The 27,798-nt window shown below is 35.8% G+C and overlaps 1 protein-coding gene across 2 annotated transcripts in view; it reads right to left on the reverse strand.

Moving 5' to 3' along the window:
* Positions 1 to 27,798, reverse strand: part of LOC121728689 (semaphorin-2A-like) — a 107,581-nt gene that overhangs the window by 64,132 nt on the left and 15,651 nt on the right. Inside the window, exon 2 of one of the 2 annotated variants that reach the window (XM_042116918.1) lies at positions 12,247 to 12,261. The exons of the other annotated variant lie outside the window; for it this stretch is intronic. Within the exon in view, the coding sequence (XP_041972852.1) occupies positions 12,247 to 12,261 (15 nt within the window). The remainder of the gene's footprint in view (positions 1 to 12,246; positions 12,262 to 27,798) is intronic. 2 annotated transcript variants of the gene reach the window in all.

Raw genomic sequence — 27,798 nt, forward strand, 5'->3', positions numbered from 1 at the left:
ATAGGGGAGGGTAGGGAAGGGAATAGGGTAGGGGATTGGGCCTCCGACAAACTCAGTCACTCGGCGAAACACAGCGCAAACGCTGTTTCACGTCGGTTTTCTGTGAGAACGTGGTATTTCTCCGGTCGAGCCGGCCCATTCGTGCCGAAACATGGCTTTCTCACGTATAAAATATAATCATGTCGGTGGGAAAGGATGAATTGTGATAAGGTATACGAGTACGTAGCAGAAAACTCTTTATATTTCCATTTCATTACCGCATAAACCATAAGTAACAGGGACAATGTCATATATGAAGATTAAATTTTAATCGAGGTGCGTAGCTGTAAAACAGTTTAATAAGTCCTCGCGAAAGGCAAGGGGGATGCTACCGAATACAAAATTCACATGTACCTACTCCAATTATAGGAAAACGATTCGGTACGAATATTCTTGGCAGACTTGCAAATTTCGACTCGAATCAGCGAAATATTTATTTTGTTAGGAGTTAGTCCGCGATGTGTCCGTGACTCTTTTTGCTGGAATGGAGTGCCCGCAGCGAAGTATTTTAATATTTAAATGTTTCAATAAATCGCGCTGAAATTTTACTCAAAACGTTTTGAACCAACCAGTCACTTTAAACTGCCAATATCTTAATCGTGTGATAAGACATTACTTACATAAAAGTTGTTTTTAAACTGTCTGGTTTCATAAAATAACTTTGGTAACTCTATTTAAAACATCTTAGCGACTATCAACAACCTAACAAAGGGAACGCTAATGAGTATTTACTAGAAAATACTGAAGGTAAAATACAATACAGTGCGTCTTAAAAATAAGTTACATATTAAACTAGCCTACCTAAGTAACTATAAAGACGTGTAACATAGAACGAATTACGAAACCTTTGGAGAATATTTCCAATATAAATTGTAATATTTTGATATGAAAATTCAATTCTATCACAATTCATTACCTACTGATAATTTTAATTACCTAAACTTGATGTGTTCGAAACTACGTTATCAACAATTTAGCTAATATTTTGTGTGGCTTTATCAATACCTAACTACATAATATTATGGTAAATAATGCATTTGTTACAATATTTAGTATCTTGGAATCAGTAATACCATGTACTATTATCTATTCTGTGGTAATACCAAACTTTGATCGTCAGTCGTCACGTGCCACGAGTCTGAACACGATAACGGCTACCCATCTGGCCAAAAATAAGTTTAATTTTAATGAAAATTCCGTAACTTTTTTTACCCATAACAAAATTTGACACACGGTGGCTGCAGACATTTCTACACCACAAATTATTTCAGTGTGTTTGAAATTCACCAGGACAAAGGGATATTTCGAATGTCGGTCAAAAAAAACAGTCTCATACCTTAATAATTACATTTTACACTCAACGACAGCTCCACAGATCGGTCCTGACAGCCTCGTATATATGTTATTTACTTAAAAATAGAAATACAAAAACGCATCTGGATGTGCAGATGTAATTTTCCCCTATTTATTAGGATTTTATTTCATTAATTGTAGTTTTAGATATTTTGTTATTATCAGTTCAACATTAAGTACTTAAATTGAAACTCAAAAACGCTAAATTCGCTGTAACTTTTCTCTTTTTATAAGTTTTCATTTTAATTATTAATTGTAGTTCTTGATATTTTTTTCAATTGAATACATATTTTGTAAGTTTGAGATTTTCAGTTTTTCATATTTTCATCAATGCATCTCGGGCATTTTTTTTTATTTAATTATAAGATTAAATAAAAAAAATTAATATTTGTTCTTATTGTAATCTATCATTTGACTTAGCATAGGCACAAAGACGATTGTTTAGTGCGAGTTAATATATGAATAGGGTTAAATGGATTTGGACTAAATTTGTAGTCAACGTCGGCAAATTGGTGATTAATTATTAAGCTTAATCTAAGGTGAGGTTTATGTTTCAAAACTAGATTATCTCAAAGGACAGAACCCGCCCGGCTGTTTAATATAATACGTACAGAGAATTTCTGCTTGTATTCCCATGGTATCTCTTTACACACGTTAATTAGGTAATGTATATCAGATATTTGATTTAAATTAATTAATAGTCAATATTTATATTGACTAGATTTTTCCCGCAACTACGTTACGTAACACATCAACAATTAGCGTTCTGTTTTTTGGGAAGAAAAGCTATACAATGTCCTTTTCCAGGAATCAATGTTGATGTCTTTAATCTCTATACCGTAAAATGGTTGAGTAGGTATTAATTAAGCGTCAAGACGTAACAAACGGATAGTTTTTAAATGAAACATTACAAATTTCTGCTATTTATAAAATTGTGATTGAATACAATTATTAATAATTTAAGTTAAAAGACACAAAACGGATATACCGTATATCCGTTTTATGTCTTTTAACTTAAATTATTAATTGTATTCAATCACAATTTTATTCAAAATAGCAGAAAGATACTCTATACATTTAATTAATAATAGCATCCTATACAAAATGTAGGAGTTTCACTGAAAACAGCAAACCAAAGTTGGCCACTAATATAAGGCACCGAAAGAAAATTCAGTTGTAAGTGAGCTTATGAGGTTGTGACGCGAGGCGAGTGCATTGCGAGGCGAGGCACGTCCGAAATCCGACACTTGGCACAGTTCGCGTTCCCGCCCAACGCCGCCCGCCCTGCGCTTCAACCGTAATACAACTTTTAAGTTTTAATTACGTCGCTTCAAACTCTACAATGTAATCACACGTAACCACCCAAAGTGATTATTAGCTTTATTCTACAGCTGTTTTCCGACTATTAAGGTTTGAAAAAAACTGTGCTGTTGTTGTTTAATTGGCGAGGCGAAGAAATGTGTTTGTAGGTATTATAATATTGTTTATATGAACAAGTAACAATCATTCACAATTAGCCAGATCGTTTCATAAAATGAATAATGAAAAGGACTGTGCTTGTTAGTGGCACATGAGTGCACACCCTCACTCTTTTCAAATATAATTCAGCTATTTTTAAACTTGCTTTAAATTACGCCAAAAATATTACGAACAAAACAAATAATTTAAATTATTTACTTACGTTATAACAAGAAAAAAGAAAAAGCTCCAAATGATCAAAAGGCTTAAACTCTTTGAATTCTCAATTAAACATTTCTAGGCAGGGGAGGGTGAAATTTTAAAAAGAAAAATTCGACATATTTTTTGTTGAGCCGCCCTCGGGCGTATATCGCTATAAAACCGAGCGATGCGAGGAGTTTAAATATTAAAGAAACGTTTTAAATAAAAAACCTCGTAAATAAGAGCTCAGCGAGACAAAGAACGGTGAGAGAATTCGCAAACTAAACAAGAATAAAGGGCTAATGTATCTTTAATGAAAGAGGTAAAGAAATTGTCGACAATGGCGCCGGCCGGCGACGCGACCTTTAACCACACAATAAGACCGTGTGCTGCCACTTTGTTTTATTTTAGCTTTTTTAAATGTAACTGTGACACAGACGCGTCCGGGGAGTCCTGGGACATGTAATAATCGTTTATTCTCGACTTGACGACTTCACTACTTAAAGCTGCTCGGCTAACTCCACTCCTTTTCACTTTTGTTTTGAGTTACATTACAATTTATACCGAACTTTTAGTTTCAATGTTTGAAAGTTCAAGCAAATATTATGTTTATTGTTTATAATTGAAGTTTTCTGTTTCGTACTATACTTAAACTTTCAATACCTTTAATATCTTTTAATGATCTATTAAATTAAGTATCTATATATAATTAACGGACATGTTAGCTTTTAAGTTAAGTAGTGTTAAAATAGTTGTTCTAGAGCTGCTATATTCGACCTGCGGCCCGCGGGAGTTCATCAGTGGCCCGCTTGAATCGATACTTTTTAACAACGTATTTTTTTACTACTAAAATGTGTTTCTTTTATGGCCCTTATAAAAAAAGGTTGAGTTCTGGTCTAGAGATTTAGATGTGGAAAGTACAAAATATCCAGTCGCATGAGAGGTGTGAGGTGTCATGTTATCTGTCAGGAGCCATTTGTTATTCATTGTAATCTGATATTTATCTCGCTCCGTCCGGCGTCCGCCAGCAATCACGGATTATTTGGGGAAAATATAACATTTTATTACTTTATCGTATATTTTAATGAATATACATGTAATGAATATACATGTAACGTTACGTGAAACGGAATGACAATAAATGTTAGGTAGGGTTGTCTTTATTGAAAAGGTTTAATTACTTTTAACAATTTTTCCTTTAAAAAGAACAGCCTTTTTGGAAAGAAGCGTACTATTTAGTGAATAGTTTCCTAAGGCTTTTATGCACAGCAAGTGCTTAGAATTGTTCTTTACTTCCATGATGAAATAAGAAAGTAGAAACCAACAGTATCTACTCGTATTTCTTTAAAAGTGCTTAATTAAGGAATGTAACGTTATTTTTGTAATGTATCTTATGTAATTAAATGATACATAATATACAAAATATTTTAGGTCAATAGATCATCGCATATTAATATTAGGAATACATAATTAATTTTATTGTTTAAGTTATCTCCTTCAATTCCCTATTATTTCCTACTAGCTGTTGCCCGCGACTTCGTCCGCGTGGACTTTAGTTTATAGCGCGCGATGTCACCAAAATTAGTGTCAAATGCTTTTATAAAAAAACCCTGGTACCCCTTAAATCAAAACAGCTGTCCAGTATTTTTTTTTTTTAATTAAACTTTATATTTTATGCCAAATTTTAAAGCTTATTTAGCCCCCCAATTACACAACTTTACCCATAAACTATTTATCATTGATAGGTTTAAGGTTACGTCACTGCACAGATAAAGTACTGAGTTATTTAATACCTACCGTAGAATAGATCAACAATCGAAAAAAATCGAAACTTAGATGGAAGATGATACCACCTCTTATAGAAAGACTTTTGAGCAAGCGTCAGCGCGATGTAGAAGACGCACGGCGCCATCTATTATGACTTTTTGGAACTAACTTAATTTGAACAAATTTACGCATTTTCACCCCCTTAGAACCCTTTTTTTCAGTAAAAAAGTAGCCTATGACCTTTCTCAGGCTTTAGACTATCTGTATACAAAATTTCATTACAATCGGTTCGGTAGTTTTGGCGTTTGGCGTGAAAGCGAGACTGACAGACAGACAGAGATACTTTCGCATTTATAATATTAGTATAGATTATGTGCACACTGCACAGCTGTTTTTGAGTATTTTGATTAATTAAGGGCCGCGCTACACCGGAATGGCAGCGGCGAGGCGAGCACTTTCAGCGCTGCCATTCCGGTGTAGCGCGGCCCTAAGAGGGGTACCAGTTACCAGGGTTTTAAAAAGTTTTTAAATTTGACACAAATTTTGTTGACACCGCGCGCTATAAACTAAAGTCCACGCGGACGAAGTCGCGGGCAACAGCTAGTTATGAATAAAAACAATATATAATAAAGTAGGTATGATTAGTTCTGTTACAATAATGAAGTAAAAAATAAAATGCCATCTGTTTTCATATATTAGAATTAAAATTTTGATTGCATTGATATATTTTCTGGATGGAATACAGGCCAACACGGTACACTCGAACTCCTTTATTTTAGAGCGCCTTCTGTTGTCAACTCTTCATTTTATATGTTCTTTATTTTATGTGTGTTTTTGTAACTGTGATGTGCGCAATAAAGTATATTCATTCATTCATTCATTCATAATGCATGCATTTCTAATATATTATATTAGAAATGCAGTAGGAGTTCTATAAGATAAGATAGATTGATTATTATTATACCAAGTGATAATATTATTAAACATATTATTCTAACGTATTAAAAACTATAAACAAAAACATAATAACTAATTATAAGTATGATTAGTTCTGTTACAATGAAGTAAAAAATAAAACGCCATCTGTTGAATCGTATTAAAACTAAAATGTTCATTGCATCGATATATTTACTGGATTTTTTATAATATTATACATAAAATATATTTAAGATTTTTGAAATATTATTTTAATACACATCCAAGACCCAGGAACATTGAAAACTTTTTGTTCCGCCTGCGGGACTCGAACCCAGGACCCCCGGGATGAGCGCTGGCCACGCGCAATGCGAATTAATTTTCATCGATATTTTCATGGAAATAAGATATTTTCCCACATCAAAATATAGCCTATGTCCTTTCTCAGACTCTAGAATAACTGTGTACAAAATTTCATTGCAATCGGTTCAGTAGTTTTGGCGTGAAATCGAGACAGACAGACAGAGATACTTTCGCATTTATAATATTAGTATGGATTTTAGTTGCTTTTAATTATTTCGATGTAGCCTGTAAGTAATCGTACTCGTAAAATACAATATAATGCGTTTAATAAATCTACTAAACATGATACGAAGTTCAGTTCTAATACTTACAAGAAAAAAAACTTGTAAGTAACCGAATGTCTGTAGTCAGTAAATTGACTAGAACAAGTCAAAAGGAGCAATAAGATTAAAGTACGTGCAGCGGCGTTAAGCGCGACATGTATTTATTGCGATCACGTCTACGGGAGTGTTTTTGTGGGAGACGCATGTCGTGTGTCGAAGTAGGGTTACCAATAACCGAAACCAGACCCAGCTGGACATTTTGTCAAAAAATCATAAAAGACAAACGAAATTCCAAGACCCGAAAAAAAGTAAAAAATACAGATACATCACACAAGGTAGTGCGGCCACATTTTCAAGCAGAAAAACCATAATAAGTAATAACTATTTTAACATTTCTGAAAACATCAAATTATGTATATATTTTATTAGAAGTTCCAATACTAGTGCACGCAAATAGACGTACGCTCCAAGCACTTTCCATCGGGGTAAAAACTCCAACAAAGCTAAATAAACTGGCAACCCTAGCAGTGTGTCGAGGTGGGATTTATGGGGGACATGAAGTCGGACGATCGGCATGCGAGGGATCCGGCCGGATGCCGGGAAACTTCTGACAATCCTCCAGAGCTTGCTCGGGGGGATCCTGACGTTTCCGCGGCATCTGCGTATGTTATTGTCCGTTCAATTGGACTTTTCTATTGCCTTTCTGCGCTTTGATTTAGTATGTGCGGTCTCAAAGTTTATTTGTGGTCTCAGGGTTACTGTTTTTCTGGTTTTAGCTGATTCTTAAATATATTTCCTGTGCTTATTTATAGTTAATAGTAAATTATAATACCCATGCAACAAATCATACATTAATAATCTTATATATATCTAATAATATATAAAATTCTCTTGTCACAATGTTAGTTACCGTACTCGTCCGAAACGGCTTTACTGATTTTTACCAAATTTTATATATATTATGCATATTCAGTAGGTCTGAGAATCGGCTACTGGCTACTTTTTATATTGAAAAGTGCATTTGTTGAATAAATAATATTAGATTATTACAACTCGAGACTGACCGCGAGTGGCGACCATTGTTTGTGCTACGGGATAGCGATGAACGTTGCCATGGTGACATACCTTATTAAGTCAGTTCAATAAAATATCTAATATGGGCAAAATACTTTATGTGGCAAAACAACGTTTGCCGGGACAGCTAGTAATTATAAAAATAATAACTAAGTGATGCAAATAGAACCCAAGAAGATTAAACGTAGTAGAAGCCTAGATTTAGTATCTAACTGACAAACTTTTATTCCAGTATTACATTTCTATGCAGCTCCAGTTTTTGGTTTATTTTGTACGCGCAATTGCAGCAGGAAGTTACTAGTGCTAACTCGTAACGAACATCCACTCTGTCAATAACAATGCCCTCGCCCACCTACAGTCGGAGTTAGACGAACTATGACAGTCAAAAGTTGTAAGCCGCCAAGTTATACATATACAGTGCTGTGTACATAACTTGGCGGCTTGTAGCGCCAACTAATATTATTTCAATCCGCAAAACGCGCAGCTACAGCTGAATGCGGGAAAGTTTAGAAGGTTCTCTGCGAAACTGGACGTTTAACGAACTTTAAGTAGGAACTACTGAAGCCGTAAACGCTCTATTCGAGCACTGCATGTTTAATCCATACAAATAAACAAACATTCCGCTTGAAATTTTTCAACGAATGAATGGGCTATGAAAAGGTCTTTGCTAAGGTTCAGTCTCAGTTCGGCTCATTTATGAAATTCGGGTGAGCGCGTGCAGGTTCAGTGATTTCTTTTTACTGCTTTCATAGCTACTTAATATTTCATAGTCAACTGTTTAGTGAGGACTGAGGCGGGATCTTGGTCCGCAATCTACTTGCTCCCTAAAAAGCCCCTATAATCTGTATTATGTAATTAATTTAGTGTATTTTGCCAGCTTTGGCCTCGTCTAGTCCTGCTATAAATCAGGATCATCTTAACGATTTTGTTGCTACGTATTTCAATAACCTAATAATTAGGTACCTTTGATAACTATTAATTTATCAAGGGCTTTGATATTACAGCGTATTTAAAAAAATCTTAAATTTCCTTTTTTAGGGTTCCGTACCTAATGGGTAAAAACGGGACCCTTTTACTATTTTCATTATAATAATAGCTCCCACACCGGTTTCGGTGACGGTGGCAGGTTTCATTGAAACCAGGCCAGCTACGCAGGAGTAATTTTATAGTGCCCAAGTGTGTGCCCAGTACACAAGAGCAATCTCTATTCCTTTATTCTCACAACCCAGTGCACAGTGGGACGGAAGACCGACACGACCGGCGAGAGATCAGGTGCAGGACCGACTTTTTACATGCCCATCCGACGCATGGATCATCTTACTTGTCAGACAATTAGGTGATCAGCCTGCATTGTCCTTACCAAACTTGGAAATAACATGTTTCCAACGCGGGAATCGAACCCACGACCTCCGAGTCAAGAGCCGCACTCTATACCACTAGACCAAGGAGGCAAGGAGGGCTGATTTTCATTATAATGTGTACATAATAATATACCTACTGTCCTGTTATCAATTTGGTGGAATAATAAGCCAATAAACTTATATTCCGTATATATATCTAGTTAAGAATTAACTGCTTATATGATTGGTTTGCAACTGACGGGAATATAATTAATAGTTATCAATTTGACATAATATTTACTAGACAGACGTCAGACATAATATTATTGATTGACATCTAATAAGTATATAAGATTCTCGTGTCACGGGGTGCGTGGTTGAACTCCTCTGAAACGGCTCGACCGATTTTCGTGAATCTTAGCGAGCATATCGGCTAGGATTGAGAATCGGACGACATCTACTTTTTATATTGATAATTATTACAACTCGAGACTGACGGCGACCATTGTTTGTGTGTCGGGATAGCGATCATGGACGTTCCCATGGTGACATACTTAGTCACTTCAATAAAATATTATGGGCGACAATCGAAATACTTTTTACGGCAAAACAACGTTTGCCAGAACAGCTAGTATTAGATAAAATGATTTTAATATCTAGAGTCTAGACTAGCTAAAAGCTGAGCTTTGTGAGGGCTCGCGTCGTCACACCTTGACTGACTGATGATAACACATCTAACTACATATAAATATTAATTACTATGTTAATGCACAAATCAATAGGCGTGATAGTTTTCCGTAAAGTGTACCACGAAATGTTTAGGTTGTGGGATATATTATAGGGCTCGCTTCGCTCGCCCGGAATATACATAAGTATAGATATATTACTCTGATAAACCAAATTATTCGAGCTTGGTAAGGTAAAAAAAGTGTAATAATCGCTCCCACACTGATTTCGGTGTCGGTGACCAGTTTCGATTAAAGCTAGCAATTTTATGTGTTTAGTGCCCAATGCCCATGTATGTGCACAATACACAGAAACACTCTCTGAGTCTCTATTGCTTGATTTTCATAATTCGGGATTGTTATTTATTAATTCGACACGACACACAATTGACGAGAAATCAGGCGCAGATACCGACATTTAGCATGCTCATCGGATGCATGATTAATATAATATCTTGTCACATAATCAAGTAAACAGACTGTCCTAACTAAAGTTGAGAACTAAAAACGTTGTTGCTTATGCACATTGCACATAAATCGAATGCATGACCAAGTCAAAAGCCAAACTCTTAACCACTACGTCGGACCTTCGTACAGCAATTTAGCAACAAAGTATCCACAACGCTAACAAAGTAAAATAAACTTGGACAAATAGTAGTGGTTTTGATGAGAGAATATAAAATGTTTAATGAGGTAATGCATACTTAATGAAGACTAGTCTAGGGTTTACAGCGAAGCAATGAACATAACTCTTTAGCGGGCTTTAATTAGGACTCAGAGCCTTCGACGCTAAGGCTCACCAAATTAATACGAGTATAATTAATAATTGTAATTTATGCGCTCTCTGGGGGAAATTTATAGCCAATAACCATCGTAAGATAAAACTAGCGATTTCATTAGCTACGTTCGTTACGAGTACAGCTGCCTAATTAAGATATAATAACGATTAATTAACCCCTGCCAACTTTTAGACTGGTATTTGATTGCTTATAAAATATCTTTCATTAATTCAACAAGCTTTAATGCAGATTTATTTAATAATGATGAGATATTGCTAAATGAAATAATTAACATTAGAAAACAGTGCCTACTAGGTTTGATTATATTGACATTCATTTCAGGTACAAACATACAGGCAATAAACGAGCGATGATGTCTAAAGTTACAATTTATGCTGCAAATACAACTTAGTTTCTAAATATGCAAACAACCCTAACCGTCCCTTTTAGATTCGCTTAAAAAATAAAATATAAGTAAAACCTTTTTTTAAAGAAAGGAACATAAAATTCTCGCTGCGAAAAAACAAAAACATCGCATCGTTATCCTGTCAGCTCGCAAGTTTACACTTGACCCCTTACAATAACTGCCCCAGAAATCTCCACGTTGTATCCATTGCCATAAATTGAAGAGGATCTCGAAAAGTTCAAGTGTTTTATAGTGTGGGAGCCCGAGCCGCGAGAGTGCATCGTAAACTATTGATAGTCAATTTATGGTGTTCCTGAGGCACGTTTCGGGGCAGATTTACTATGGCGACCTTTTACGCCATCAATATATTTCAGCTTTCCCCAATATTTTTTGGATGTTTATTGGTTACTCAAGTAATGTAAATCTAGTTTTAGATTGACACCAGATTAAATTTTATACGAAAGCTGCGAAACTACTAATCCTCCTTTCTTTTAAAGTTCCCTGTCTGTTGTAGGTAAGACCACATTTTAATCCTTCATTATGAAGCCGCGCCCGCCCGTCGGTTTCCACTTGCACAATTTCTAAATGAATAGCATGTAATAACAATTAAACGGCATGTATATTTTGAATGCTAACGCTACATTCGCTGGAACAATTACATAGCATGCATGCAATCCTACTCGCCCAGCCATTACTACATAATCATAACGGTACGTTCTGGTTACGTGAAAATAGAAACTACAATTTCTTTAATTTTCGCTAAACATCCCTCGAAATGCACTTACAACGCATTAGCTATGAAATAGCGCCAGTCGGTCTACGGCGGATGGCAGATAAGGAAAACTTAACATGAAATGGCCTATGCAAAGTTAACGACATGAAACAGATCAAAACATTCGTGCAAAATTCTTATCGTACTTACATAGAAATATGCTGCGCGTTTTCCTGTATACGTTTCGTCTAATATCTGCCGCGCAAAGGTTTTGGGGATCAAAATATAAAATCTATGCAGTACTAACTAATAATTCTATAGTATTCTCGACTCATTAGTTAGTCGTATTACATTACTTTATATTTTCTTATGACATTACTTTATTTAAAAGTAAATTTGCAAAATATCTATATATATATAAAACTCAAAGGTGACTGACTGACTGATTGACACAGTGATCTATCAACGCACAGCCCAAATCACTGGACCGATCGGGCTGAAATTTGGCATGCAGGTAGATGTTATGACGTAGGCATCCGCTAAGAAAGGAGTTTGATAAATTCCAACCCCAAGGGGTTCAAATAGAGGATGAAAGTTTGTATATGATAATACTTCTTAACGCGAGCGAAGCCGCGGGCAAAAGCTCGTATTATATAAATTCGTAGTAACCTACTTTACAGGTACTGTGAAATATTTCATAGAGCATAATATGAAAATATGTTCGAAAATTTGTCACACGAATATCGGTATTGAAACAAACGATCGGCTTACGAAAGTTGGCAAAAATAATTGAGGGATTTAATGTAACGTGGGACAACGGGCAGGTGCCATAGCTGATGATAAGTAATTACCTCTTGTCGAAACATCTGCAACAGAAAGATAATGCATCTGTCACTACTGGATTTTAAAGCCATCGAACACTCACAATCACAAAATGGACCTGACTTTTGATTTTAATGAATTTGTATAGGCCGCACATAGCTTTAAGGTCGCTCGGTCAAACTCCAGTTTGACCGAGCGACCTTAAAGCTATGTGCGATATGTATATTCATGTTATATACAATATCTACTAATAATGGTTCATCGTCTGATCGCAATCAATCAATAATGTCCCGTCTAATCACTGATCTATTAGGTAATAACTTGTCGAACAGCGCCTTCCTCTTCCATTTTTGCCCAGCAATCTTAAAGTTGTGTTCATACAAATGTTTGCAATATTGTTCAATAATATTGAGCTCAACAAATAGTTACAACCGAATCGAAACGTGTAAACTACGGGGACGGCATCCTTGAAAAGCAGGCCGGTCTTTTGTTCATCAGACAGAATGGAAATCAATTTTACAGATCAATTCCGTGTTCGAGGGTCGACAGCCTAGCGATGTGCCTATGAATACAAGTCGCCTCATCGCTGCGCCAGAAATGGCCGGGCATAAAGCACCGCTCCCCGCCCCCGAATGCCTTAAGCCTAAATTAATTTTGTGTTGTGATTCGTGAGCTGTAAGATTCGTATCGCTCCGATCTGAGGCCTGCGCTACGTTACTAATAGCTGTCGATTGTGTTTTGTTTTATATTCGCTTTGCTTGCTTAGGGTGATATTTATTAGACGGTTTACTCCAGTCGTTTTTCACTCAAATGAAAACCTGATTTTCTTTAATAATAATTGTTCTATTACATTTCATAGATGACAATAATGTATTACTGTGTGTTTAGGTGCGCGATAATACCATAAAGTTAATATACCTAGCGGAATAGAGCAACAATCTCGAGTTGTCAAACGAAACCGAAATTGGTTTCATCTGTGTGTAAAAATATGTGTACGTATACACTTACACAAGAATGGTTGAACGTGTTACGTGCATGATTAAATTGTCAACGTGCGGCACGTGCCGACTGGACGTCAAAAAAGAGTGCTGCTGTCATGTATCACACTTCTCTTTTTACCACGCAGTGTTACTGATCATACTGACATCTCTCTTGCTCAGGCCTTTGTTTCTCTATTCCGCTAGGTATATTAACTTTATGGATAATACCCAAACATTAACGGTTTTTATTAACTTTATCTTTTGAATTTTTTTTGTATGTTTGTTTGATTATTGACGAAATAATATTTTAATTTATAATTCATAAATGTCTTTTTTTAAACAACGTACATTTTAGCAACAAACCGAACAAAAATAAATTCAGCAAACTTTATTTCATCGTGGTACGGTAGTTTTATATTATATTATGTGCGACACACGGAAGGCGCGTAAAGAGTTATGGCTAAGTATGAGAGTATGCATAATGCGGAAAAAGATATGCTATTTCATCGTACAGGATGGCAAAGCGAAATTAGAAATGGAAATGATCTACAATACTAGATAGCAAAAATTATGAAGTATAAGTAACAAAGATTTCTGTTGAATAAACGTTTATTTATTTATTTATAGGCATTAGTCCTCTGTCCAGCCGATTATTTTTTTTTTTTTTTTATGAAATAAGGGGGCAAACGAGCAAACGGGTCACCTGATGGAAAGCAACTTCCGTCGCCCATGGACACTCGCAGCATCAGAAGAGCTGAGGGTGCGTTGCCGGCCTTTTAAGAGGGAATAGGGTAATAGGGGAGGGTAGGGATGGGAAGGGGAGGGAATAGGGGAGGGTAGGGAAGGAAATAGGGTAGGGGATTGGGCCTCCGGTAAACTCACTCACTCGGCGAAACACAGCGCAAGCGCTGTTTCACGCCGGTTTTCTGTGAGAACGTGGTATTTCTCCGGTCGAGCCGGCCCATTCGTGCCGAAGCATGGCTCTCCCACGATAGATCTTATCGGCTGGACAGAGGACTTGACATAGCGCAAACAAATTACGTAGGTCCGTCATCAGTCTTATAAATTATTATTATTATATTTTTTTTATGAAATAAGGGGGCAAACGAGCAAACGGGTCACCTGATGGAAAGCAACTTCCGTCGCCCATGGACACTCGCAGCATCAGAAGAGCTGCAAGTGCGTTGCCGGCCTTTTAAGAGGGAATAGGTTAATATAGTAAGGAAGGGAAGGGAATAGGGGAGGGAAGAGAGGGGAATAGGGTAGGGGATTGGGCCTCCGGTAAACTCACTCACTCGACGAAACACAGCGCAAGTGCTGTTTCACGCCGGTTTTCTGTGAGAACGTGGTATTTCTCCGGTCGAGCCGGCCCATTCGTGCCGAAGCATGGCTCTCCCACGTATACATATATCCCACGTATACGTATATAATTTATCTAATATGAGTAATAGTATTATAGAGAAAACTTCTAGATCTGCTATTTCATTAAGGGAGGTCATGACTCATGAAGACTACATGGAAAAGTTAAAATAGTTTGTATCTGACTAGAGGTAGATTCTGCAGCGTATGCTGAGATTGCACACTTTAACTTATTACTACTAGTATGTACTCTATTTGATATATTACATATTTTGTTCAATCATTATTTTAACAGCAACAAATTATAATAAAGCAAATGAACTGTAGCAAAACAAAACCCAATTATAGACAAACATTCATAATGGTTTTAGATTGTGATCGGTTTATATTAGATTAAAAACAATAAAAAATAAAGCGTGTTTCCGACGGCGGCCGAAGGTTATAGGACGGAAACTCGCTACACTGATTAATGAGCTCACTCAACGACTCCGAAATGAACCCGACTTAACGCAAGATCTTAACCGTAAAGGTGCGTTCGGACTACGCGACGCAAAAATTTTATCCTCTGCACGTGCTGTGACCTGCCCCCGTAGACAAGTGGCAACGCTAACGCTAGCGCTACAAAATGTATGGATTTGACATTAGTATTCGCTAGCGAAGCGATGACTTATGTCAAATCGCATACATTTTGTAGCGCTAGCGTTAGCGTTAGCGCTTTGCCACTTGTCTACAGGCCCTGCACAGCTTGAACATGAGAAAAAGTAAAAACTCCTACTTGACTAATACTAATATTTACTAACATTTCAAACAATTTGTGCATCACATTAGTACTGGTAGTTGACAACTCATAAACATGCATAGAGTTCGCAAAAGTCGGGTAAAACGCAAAGACAACTTAAATTATTGCTCGTATTACTTGCGTAATACACAAGTAATAATTTAAGTTTACTTTGGGATAATAAAGGAAAGCCACTGAGGGACAGAACCAAAAGAAGTTATCGCACATCACTCATTACGCTGCCGCCTGCCACCCTACTGTTTTTCTGACGAGTCGCATTATGCGAACGCACCTCAAATAACCTTAATGGCCTTCATTTAGCCTGCAAAAACATTCATAGCCTGACCGCTTCAGATTTTTACTCGCTTTTAACGGTTTTGTTTTTCCTACAGAGTCTCTTAAAAATGCTGCTAAGTGGCCGCTTTTTAAAGCGAACAACGAAAGGTTTCGGACGATGCGCCGTTGGCTTGCTACCAAAATGTTCCGAATCCAGATTTATGTGTAGCGGCGACGACGGCTGCGATGCTATCGCCGACCTCCCCATTGTGCTTCCGTGGGAATTGGATTTCCAAGCTCCTCTGTTGTCATATCTGACACTAACATATTCTTTGAATACTACTCCGATTGTGTACAAAGTAACTTACGCGTTGTACATTTGAATACGTCCTGAAGTTGAATTTAGTGAAAATTGTAAAGTTACTTCGCTACTGCAGCTATGTGGTAAAGTGGAACGGACAGGACTTAAACCGCATGAAACTACCCAACGCTGCTAAGATTTACATGATTAGTTAGAAACCATATAAGCTTATATAAGTATTATAGTGATTCTTTAAACTTTATTTGACTACAAGAAAAATGTTTTGATTAATTATTTAATTAACAAACAGAATTAATTAATAATAATTGTTAGACGCTTTGTTTGTTCCATGCATCTAAAATATAGTTCGAGCATATATCAATTCAACATAACAGCTTAATTGAGTTTAAACGTGCATAAACGCTGGATAAACATAAAATAAATTGAATAAAATCTCGCAAATGTTAAAGCGATTAAACACGTTGCCAATACGGATATACGCCGGTTGTCGCGGTTCTTTGGCGTTAAAATAAGCGTTTATCATTTAGGGATGTTTACAAACAACATCCTGCGGTATATAATTGAAAAGACTGGAGCGATGCCAACAGAACAAACACGCGATTTACTATTGTCGGTGTTCGACGAATGTACAAAATTAGGGACACGAATTATTATCACTGTACTGATTGTAGTTACATTGTATAATGCATAATTGTGGACATTTGATTTGACTTTATATTATGGATATCCAAGTTTACCGGAGGCCCAATCCCCTACCCTATTCCCTTCCCTACCCTCCCCTATTCCCTTCCCTTCCCTAAACTCCGGGGTATTACCCTATTCCCTCTTAAAAGGCCGGCAACGCACCTGCAGCTCTTCTGATGCTGCGAGTGTCCATGGGCGACGGAAGTTGCTTTCCATCAGGTGAACCGTTTGCTCGTTTGCCCCCTTATTTCATTTTAAAAAAAAGCCTTTGTTTATCAAGTTATCTAAGCCAATATAAAATTGAATTCTATTGGGAATATGCTTTATCACTTTGAAGTATTTACCTAAAACTAATATTGTTTAATTTCAAAATCACACCGAGAACCTTTAAAAGTAGACTAGTCCATTCTGGGCTTCCTTTAGAGATTTCCAGCTTTTTCAGTTTACCTCATTTCAATTTTCAACATGTTCAAATACAATATTACTTTGACCCGGTCTATATATTTTTCTCTTTAGTATTGTAAGATTATTCTGTTGCATGTAATATAGATACCCTAAACCATTTTAGGATAAAATATTTTAAAATGTAGACTGAAAATGTTGAATAAGTTTATCGGATGTTTCACGATACGGCGCTCCTACAGAGGTTTACGTAACATCTCCGTCAACGTATTTCAGGATGTTCTAAACTTGCAAGTTAATGTTTACTAGAGAATTCAAAAACAATGTCTATTCTGAACGACATTAAAATAGCCCCGCAATTATGCCTCATCGAAATTGTTAAGATAAGTCTGCAGTACGTCTTGTGCATGTAGGATCTAGCATACATGATAACATATTCTGTAGAAATAGGTATCTAAGCAAACTAACTTTAGCTTCTTTGCCTATTTCTATCGTAAACGTTATCCTATATCCTAGAATTTCTAGATCGGTAGTGCCATAACGTGTCTAATATCTATACTCTATAGTCTATCATATTTTAGTTCCTACATATGCCAATATACGTTATTTTACAATTTCCCTCTCTAACCTAAGTTTGCTCTATCCTCTAGCTACGTAATTTTTATCTCAAAACTTTCAGGAATCTCATCAGCACCTACAAAGTAAGATATTATCTTCCGAAGATACGGTATGTGTCGTACCAAAATATAAACAAGCGATTTTGTAGCTAAAAAGGTTTTCTAGGTCGCCGGGAAGATTATCTTCGGGACATTAAAATCCTTTACAAGGAGATTTATCCTGGATGTAAATGTTATTATGGCTTAACTTCGAGAGCCGATATAACGCCGGGTGAGGCCAGGATAAATTATTGCAACGTACCATAAAAATTACGGTACAATTTTATCGTGTTCCTCAAATTGGTCATTAATTTTGTCGATCGTAGGTATATTCACACACGCTAAAATAGCGCGAGAGGCGAGTACTTATATATTGCATAAGTCGAATATAAAAATGGATAAATCGGAGGAGACGACACTGAAATAGATCAAAATGTCTCGGGAGTCGGTGAGCCAGATATCGACGGAGCTGTGTTTATCGCTTCCGTTAGATTACTGCGATCATACCTCGGGGCTCGGGGGATCCCGACATTTTTGCCAATGTAAATGATGAAGATATTGCAACAACAACTATAGCGATTCGCCGGTTGCGATAGCTTATCTTTGCGATATAAACGGTCGCTCTAATGTGCTGAAGCTAACGTACAAAAAGCTAAAAGTTAAAACCCACGTTTTACTTGCTGGATGTTCAGTTGAACGTCATACAAAAAGCCACGATGTAATCCACATTTTAAAGAGCTTTTAACGTTTTAAAAGCTAGTTTCTGCAGATGTAACATTATACTTACTAAGAAAATCAGGAAGAAAAGTATACAAAGGTTAGTTTTGATGCTTTAGTTCTTAATTAATAATTATCTCGATTTAGATAAAACTAAACCTTAAAATTAGCTTTCTCTAGTAATGTCAAAACACATAATAAAATTTTCAATCTACAACAATACAGGCTTCCATCGACGAATGGAATACTGCATAATTAGAAATACCAAAGGCACAGCCGAGCAAACAAAACAAATGCACGTAATTATACAATACCGCACTCGTATTCAGCGCTGGAACTAATTTTAGAATACACGAAAGCTAAGAATGACAATGTAATTTGACCCAGATAGGAAGTTCCATTACTGGAGTGAAATAATTCGACTTCTGTTGAAGCCCGGCTCATCTCTCCTGTATCGTTTGTCCGCCGCACGTTGGAGCGGGTCCAACAGTTTTATACAATCATTCCACTCAACTAAGCGTCCCCATAAACACGGCCCGGCAGGTATGAATTGCACAAAAAACTGAGAATAATTGCTACAGTTGTGTCCGTTCGCTTTTAGTGTTATCAATTTTTAATTCGCTACACCGAAATGGAAATACAAATATTAGTGACCACCCGTCGGAACACTGCAATATTTGGAAAGCTATTGTACAGGTGATAGTATTTTATTTACGTTTTGATAGAAGTGGAACATAAATAACGTTCAGTTTTAAAAGGATGGATTGAATATAAAACTAGAATTTCTATTGTATGAAATAGCTCCAGATAATGCAAATACTGCTAGCCAATAGTTAGTGTACGATATTCAGAGATGTGTAAGCATTGTATTAGTAGGTTGATATGTAATTTGGTTAAGAAATCAAAAGAGTAGAGACTTAAGAAATTTATTTCGTCTCTCAATATTAATATTATCTTAGATTTTCTGATTCTTTATATAATTATTGTTGTCATGAAGTATATTTAAGAAATGAATATAAACATTAACATTTATTTGTATTTAAATATTCCTGCTATCGAGAAGGAATATTTAAATACAGATAAATTTTCGCCTCGATAAAGCTCTATACAAATTTTAGACGACCATTTAGGTGTTGGGTATATAATGTAATAAAGATCGGTCAGCTATAGGATACTGGGCATGTACCTTTCTCAGTGTACGATCGGGTTTTGGCCGCACTCCAGAACTTTAGGGTATATAATTTATATTTTACAGTTGTCCATGTTAAAAGAATTCGTGGATTGTGACTGTAATTTTACATTGAAGCTGTAGAAATGTATTCATTATTGCGAAGCTTCAAATCTTCCTTTGAAATTTTTAACTTCACATTTTTTGTTCGTATGAGTGAGCCATAATACTCAAACCAATTATGACTGAAATAGTTTTTAAATAAATCATGCACCTACATCTTACGTGTAGAGTAAGAGCCTGCGATAGCCAGACTGCCAGACTGGCAGCTGCCAGACACCCTTAAACTTTCTTATGTATTAGACTTTAAGGGTGTCTAGCAGTGGGAAGTAACTGTCAAAAATGTCCGGCACTGGAAGACGAGATTTCTCCACTTACGGCGAAGAATATAAGCTATTAAACTAATATTCCTGAAAGGTCAGGTAGAGCTTCAGAACTGAATACCTCCTGAAGTAACCGCGACCAAAACTCCATAGTTGCTGGTAGTTCTTACCTCTGTGAAGGCCACAATCGGGTAAACTTTCAGCTTTACCAAACGGAGGAAGGTCTGGCCATCGCAGGCTCTTGATTACAAACTTACAATATGTATGTCGTTCCATACGATTTATCTATTTCTGGGATCACGCTGTCACTATTATAAATAGCCGAAATGCTTGTTTAGAAGATTTAGGTGAAATCGCGACACAAAATGTTTACAAGATATATATATTTGTCAAGATATACGTTTGTTTTAGTATTCACATCACGAACTGTAAATATCGAATGTTTAGGGAACAGTTTACGCGCGTGCATCAAAACTCATGAAAGTTTTATAGTTTGAATCTCTCTCAAATTCATTTGGGATATTTTTTATACTATCACTTTTATAGGCTTTGAAATCAATTGAAATTAATAATAAAATGAATAAATTATAATTTAAAAAAATCTAAAATGTAAGCAAGCTCATAAATAAATTTATCGTAATAATATAATACTCGTATTATAGATTCTATTCTATTTCCACATCTTTTATAAATATTATATATAATTTTTATACATTTTATACCTCCCACGTATACATTTTATGCTTCCGCACGAATAGGCCGGCTCGACCGGAGAAATACCACGTTCTCACAGAAAACCGGCGTGAAACAGTGCTTGCGCGGCAAAAAAAAAAAAAAAAAAAAAAAAAAAACAGTGCTTGCGCTGTGTTTCGCCGAGTGAGTGAGCTTACCGGAGGCCCAATCCCCTACTCTAAACCCTTCCCTACCCTCCCTTATTCCCTTCCCTTCCCATCCCTACCCTCCCCTATTACCCTATTCCCTCTCAAAAGGCCGGCAACACACCTGCAGCTCTTATGATGCTGCGAGTGTCCATGGGCGACGAAAGTTGCTTTCCATCAGGTGACCCGTTTCCTCGTTTGCCCCCTTATTTCATTAAAAAAAAACATAATCGTTGCATTTAATACTTTAATTTGATTTCTAGACGTGGTGGCTTTCATGTTTTTCAGATCTCCTTTCAAGTACATAATATTATACCGTTGCTTAATTATACGACAAAGGAAAACATATCTTTAACAAACACTGCACGGTGAGGAAACCCGCACATGGTTGGTCCTAGAAGTATAATATCATAATATAATATCATAGCCAGGTCATTTCTCAGGGCTAGGCTATGTTTTGAGAATGCCCAGAAGAGTAACCGTAAGGAAATATTTAAAAAAAAACCTGCATTTTAAGTGCTTTTTTGCTCGGGGAATAGAGTAAGAATCATCTACAATGAAAGGCCTTAATATATTTAATAGTACTCATTAATTAATTCGTGACATTGGCCACATAGCGTTATTCTCAACTAAGCAGAAACACCAACTCAACTCCCAAGTGAGAATTATTGTCAAGAATGAGGTCTCGCGCGCTAAACAAACGGTATGAATAATATTTGTGGAAGCTTGTATAATTGTTAAGAAACACTCGGACACTGTTTAAGTGTCCAAATATTGTCTGTGGGCATGTCACTGGAGATATATGAAGCTCTAACGAGGCGCTGGAATTCCAAGACAATACGCACCTCTACGCTTATATTTCTCGGCGTATTATAATGTTACCATTGTGGAATATGTACTTATTTTATCATTTTAATATTTATTCGTATGCAGAATGGATGGTTGTCTTGATTAGATACCTAAGTGCATGTTGAAACTCAGAAAAAAATTATGGTAGTTTTAGCACTTTTAGTAAATCGCACCAACGAAACATAAGAGTTCCATAAATGTATATAAATTAAAAGTATTACTATTATTAGTACTTTATACACGTATTATGGTTTGTATACACCATATCTAATTTGAGATAGATCTAGAGAGTAGCTCTTATTTCTACATAAGAAATGAATACTACTTTGCACCGTTTAACTACAATACACTTCCAATAGAATGAAATACACCTTGATTCCAATAAGTAATATTGTGTTTCATCAACCATGATTACTGTTTGATGTTCAGTCGTGCAAAGTTTTGTAACTCGAGCGACGTGCGTGGCGCGGGAACTCGGCGGCTGCCAATATCAATCACTATCTACGGAACAATCTGTAACACAAGACTTGGGTAACACTCGCTACTTGCTTAAGAGGAGTCCACACCGCCCTTTTTTTCATACAAACGTTGTCCCCATTTTCCTCCCTGGATAATGCTAGTAGAGTTATAATTTTTTTTACCGACTTCCAAAAAGGAGGAGGTTATACGTTCGGCTGTATGTATCTTTTTTTTTTTTTGTATGTTCAACGATAGCTCAGCCGTTTGTGATCCGATTTTAAAAATTATTTTTGTGTTGTATAGGGCTTAACTCAAATTTGGTACCATGTTCACAAAAGTGGTGATCTGATAATGGGATCCTGGAGGAATCGACGGGACTCCTTGAAATTTGTATGGAAACATATAGTGATTTCAATTTTTTCTGAAGCATTCGAGGTAAATGCTACCAAAAAGTAAGATTTCGCACCAGGTTATACCCTGGATCCGAAGGTACCCAACAGAACTTTTGAATCCTTATAGATACAGGTTCGGGGATTTCGGCGTTGTTTAAATAACTGAAAGCATAAGCCAACACATAAATTTATTTGATCATCATCATCAAAATCATAATTATGCCATGGGTCATTACATTATGACCCAATTATTGATGCTTTTCGTGATATTTTGCATCGAAGCAGATGTTTTTGATGATTATTTCGATGTTTGTAGACCGATTTTCAAAATTCTTGTTTTGTTGTATAGGATATAATCTTAATTTTTGTAGAATAATTACGAAAGTGGTGAGCTGATGATGGGATCTATGAGCAATCGAGGGAAATCCTTGAAATTTATCAAAAGACTCATAGTGGTTAAAATGTTGTTTCTAGTAACTGAAACATATGTTACGAATAAGAGAAAGTTCATACGAAGGTGTCTCTTGGTCTGAAGGCACTGAACAGAACTCCTGAACCTTTAAAGATAAAAGTTTTTAAATTGCAGCATCGCTTACCACAATTTCGCTTACAGTAACATAATGTGAATAGTTAACATTCGTAGTGGTTATTTACGCATAAAGCCTTATCCTGTAGATAACTAAAAAGAGTGAAATTATTATTTTTAACAAAAAATTAAAACCGACTTCCAAGGTAAAAACTATAATTATTATATTAACTAAAAAGTATTAAATAACTCTTACTCTATAATAGTGCCTTTTTCAGAATTCGTCTACAACTCAACTATTTCTGTACATACTACAGTCTTCATTACTTTGAAGTCGGTACCAGTCCCAAAAGCTTCAGATATTCTGACATTGACTGAACTCACGATAAAATTAGCTGGTACCGACATCAAATAATGAAGACTGTAGTATGTACAGAAATAGTTGAGATGTAGACGAATTCTGAAAAAGGCACTATTATAGAGTAAGAGTTATTTAATACTTTTTAGTTCATATAATTATAGTTTTTACCTTGGAAGTCGGTTTTAATTTTTTGTTAAAAATAATAATTCCTGAATATCTATATCTACGGCCACTAATACAATGTCCCTATGTTTTCTTTTTTTTATAATTTAATTATTAAATAAGATATGAACGTTCAAAAACCCAAAAAAATGGCCAGATTTTTCGCTGTGTTCAAACATCCAGAAAACAGATTTGGCTAGGTTATACAAAAAATAATGAAACATAGGAACACAGCTCAAGCTTTTCTTTAATCTTTAATGAAAAAGGTAAGTACCTTTTTCATTTTATTTAAGTACCTTTACCTTTTTGATTTAAGTAAATCGGTTAAGTTTTGGAGAAGGAATCAGGGGACAACGAATCGTTGATTTTCTGCAGTTGTCTCTATCGCGTTCTGCGGTATAGGCTTGAGGTAAGGGAGACAGCTATAGATATTACACGTACTTTTTTTTCATTTCTCTAGCCCCTGGTGTATCCTCTTAACAAATACCACCTACTATTGCCATCAATTACAACTACATTATTCTGCTCTATATTGTTGCAGATGTACCATCGAGGAAATAGATTCATAGGCAGATTGCGGGTCTACGTGCTTTGGTCGGGTTTTGTCAATCCAATGTTAATCGTGATCTATTTATTTTTTTAAGAAATATGGGGCAAACGAGCAAACGGGTCACCTGATGGAAAGCAACTTCCGTCGCCCATGGACACTCGCAGCATCAGAAGAGCTGCAGGTGTGTTGCCTGTCTTTTAAGAGGGAATAGGGTAACAGGGGAGGGTAGGTATGGGAAGGGAAGGGAATAGGAGAGGATAGGGAAGGGAATTGAGCCTCCGGTAAACTCACTCACTCGGCGAAACACAGCGCAAGCGCTGTTTCACGCCGGTTTTCTGTTAGAACGTGGTATTTCTCCGGTCGAGCCGGGCCATTCGTGTCGAAGCATGGCTCTCCCTCGTATATTGGCTGGATTTGACATAAAGCGAGCAAATTACGTAGGTTAATCATCTGCCTATGAATCAACTTCTTTGATAGTACTTTACTCTTTGCAGAATCTGAGTAAATACTCTTTGCAGAATCTGAGTAAATTCTTTTTAATCCTGCTTTTGACTACAAACTCTTCGATAAAATTCGATAAAATCAGGGACTGCGAATCGCGGTCACTACCTGAGTGGATGCCAATTCAGTTTTTGATCATTACACTTCCTGCCTTGCTTCGTTGGACTTTGAAATCTTATTATGCCAAATTATGCCTTATTATGCATAATATTTTTGTATTGTCGTATACACTATACACTGTAACATTTACTTATTGTGGAATGTCGATTGTTTTGTATACTATCTGCAATCTTGTACTAGTACGTTAAATGTATTTATTTTTGTCTTTTAATTGTATTATTCTTGTGGTGTAATGGTCAAAAAAGGGGAATAAACGTTTATTTATTTATTTATTATTTATTCAAAATCAAAGAATCCAGGACAGCTTACAGCTGCCCAGCTAGTACAAGTAAATATGATTCTTGTAAAATGTCACACCAACAACAACGTAGCACTATAGTACCCAGCACTGTAGCACGGAGCACTATAATTTTAGTACCCAGTACTTTAGCACTTTGAAACATACCTAATACCTATATCAAAGAAAGGGGCTTGAAAAGTTGAACATTTTATTGTATAACGAAAAATCTTTAAACCATGGCAGAAAAAAGGTTACGAGGGTAAAAATTAGAAAAAAACACCCTGTATTTCGAAATTTAAAAAAATTGTCATAAAGTGCCTTGTATGCAGTACGTGTATGGTGTATACTATAACTATATTCATATAATTTGAATATACTTACTTAATTTGTTTTACTGTTTGTTAGTAGACTATGACCTGAATCTAGTACAAAGAACAAAGCTGTATTAAAATATGTATCGGTGTACATAAAAATAATCTGTTTATTAAATATTCTCGTAACAAGATGGAGCCTCCATCATTAGTCATAATTAACTTGCAATCCACGAATATGAACACCTCAATGATCGATCACTGTTTGGACATATTAATTGTTCGTATTGACCTACGTATTGATGTTGTTAATCAGTCTGTCAATTCGTTATCCGTAATGAGGCACTAATAAAAAGCTTCGGCTATTCGAAGAAAAACTCGCGAACTGAGGGCTCCGTATCTTTGGGTGAAGCCAAACGAACCTAATTTTGTGAGTCGTGAGTCGCAGAATTTCATCAATTTCATTCAAGATCATAACTTACAAAATTATTAAACTCGTGTGAATAAAGTAGGAATTTCCTATGAAACCGAATGCAGCAGAATTTCTGGTAACCGAAATTCTACAAAATTACGCTCGTTTGAGAAAATACACCGTAGATTTCTTTCAAAGATGTTGTTTCTGTCCAATACTTCAGAATGTCCCTTGACAGACAACCAAAACTCTAATAAGATATTAACTGTGTAATGTTAATTTGTATCTGTTGTTAATTATTATTAATATATAAGTGGCAACAGAATAATTATCAAAGAAATTGAATTATAGGCAAATGACGGACCGGGTTTGATTGGGTTATATCAACCTCGGGCCAAACAACATAGGTCCGCCATCTGCCTATGAATCTCTTTAGATACATCTATGAAACGTTAAATTCCACAGTTAATGGTACAGTTCCAGCCAGCTAGATAATAAACAGACAAACACGAACAAGAACAGTTGGATCAGTACCGTTCTTATGCTTCTGCATTGTAAATCCTAAAATACTTACTAGGTGCATCTCTACATATCTACCTACTACATATCCCCATATAGTAACATAATAATATATTATGCAGTATTATCTGACGTTCATATCAGCCCATTCTGTTCTCTATATTCATGTCTATAATGGGCGGTGTACGAGATAGTGTCAGGTGTCTTACGTCAATCTTCACGCTCAGAATATTTTACTTTTTAACTTTTTATTTACATTAGATTTTGATAATTTAGATTAAGTCCCAATTTCACAAACGTCTGTTAGTGCTAACAGCTTGTTAAAATGTCAAGTCTTCTCTTTCATTCATAAGAAAAACGAAAGAGGTAACGTGATACTAATTCGAGCGTTAACTTTAACAGTCCTTGGTGAAATTGGGGCTTAATAGTTGTAGGTTAACAAAAATAGAGTAATAAAATTATAAAATGACGAATATAATCATATTTGCATGTAACAAAACATTACGCAAGAAAAAACACAAACTCAGAGATTTTAATGGTTACAATTAAAATAGTTGAAGGTAATCTTATTGCAATTTGTAATAAATAAAATAATTATGAATTATTTGCTAACTTAAATATCTAATAAAAATAATGCATCAGAAAATACAAAGCTTAAAGCATATAAATGCGATGTAAAAGTTGAAATAAAAAGCCAAAGAAAAGATAATTCTAGTTTAATGTTAGGAATGGACTCGGCAGATATTTGGAAAATCACTGATAAAATGCACCAATTACACTTTGATACATCAATTCAACAGTCAACTAACTGCCTGTGTTATTAAATAAATGAAATTAATATTAATATTTACAGTATTGTTATCATAAGGTTGATTAAAATCTTTGAATATTCTCTTTCTCCCTTGAATTTCTATTTATGTTCAGCATGACACGTTGACCCAAATGACACATTATTGTAATAAAAACGGCGCTATAAATGCGCTTTAATATTTTTATAACGCGAAACTGAAACCACTGTAGATACTAGATACTATTGTCTGCTTCAAAACGTTATTTCATTGTGAAATATTTTGTATCACTATAATATTGTTATTTTTTGTATCATTAAAATATAACAGGAGTACTTTGATTTAAAGTATAAAAGTACCTACGTAATTATCTGCTTGACTTCAAAAATACACCTACGGGGTTGGTTCAGAAATCAGACCGCAACGCGACGTGTAGATGCATTTCTAAATTTGTACTGAATTGACAGATTGGCATGTCGCCTCGCGCAATTGAAATCTTTCAATTCAATAAAAATTTAGAAATGTATCTACGCGTCGCGTTGCGGTCTGAATAATTAACCCTAAAGAAGCTCCTTGGTCACTATAAATTTTTTTTTGAATTGGTCACTATGAATTTGAATTTTAAAGTGTTCTGAGGAGACACATTAATTATTCCTATCGTTGACCTCTTTTGTTCTATATTTTCTGAGCCTGTTACTAAGCTTGATATATTATTCGCAGAACTATACTACGATTCAGCTATTTTAAT

This window comes from Aricia agestis, chromosome 7, assembly GCF_905147365.1.
Source record: "Aricia agestis chromosome 7, ilAriAges1.1, whole genome shotgun sequence".
Classification (NCBI taxonomy): domain Eukaryota; kingdom Metazoa; phylum Arthropoda; class Insecta; order Lepidoptera; family Lycaenidae; genus Aricia; species Aricia agestis.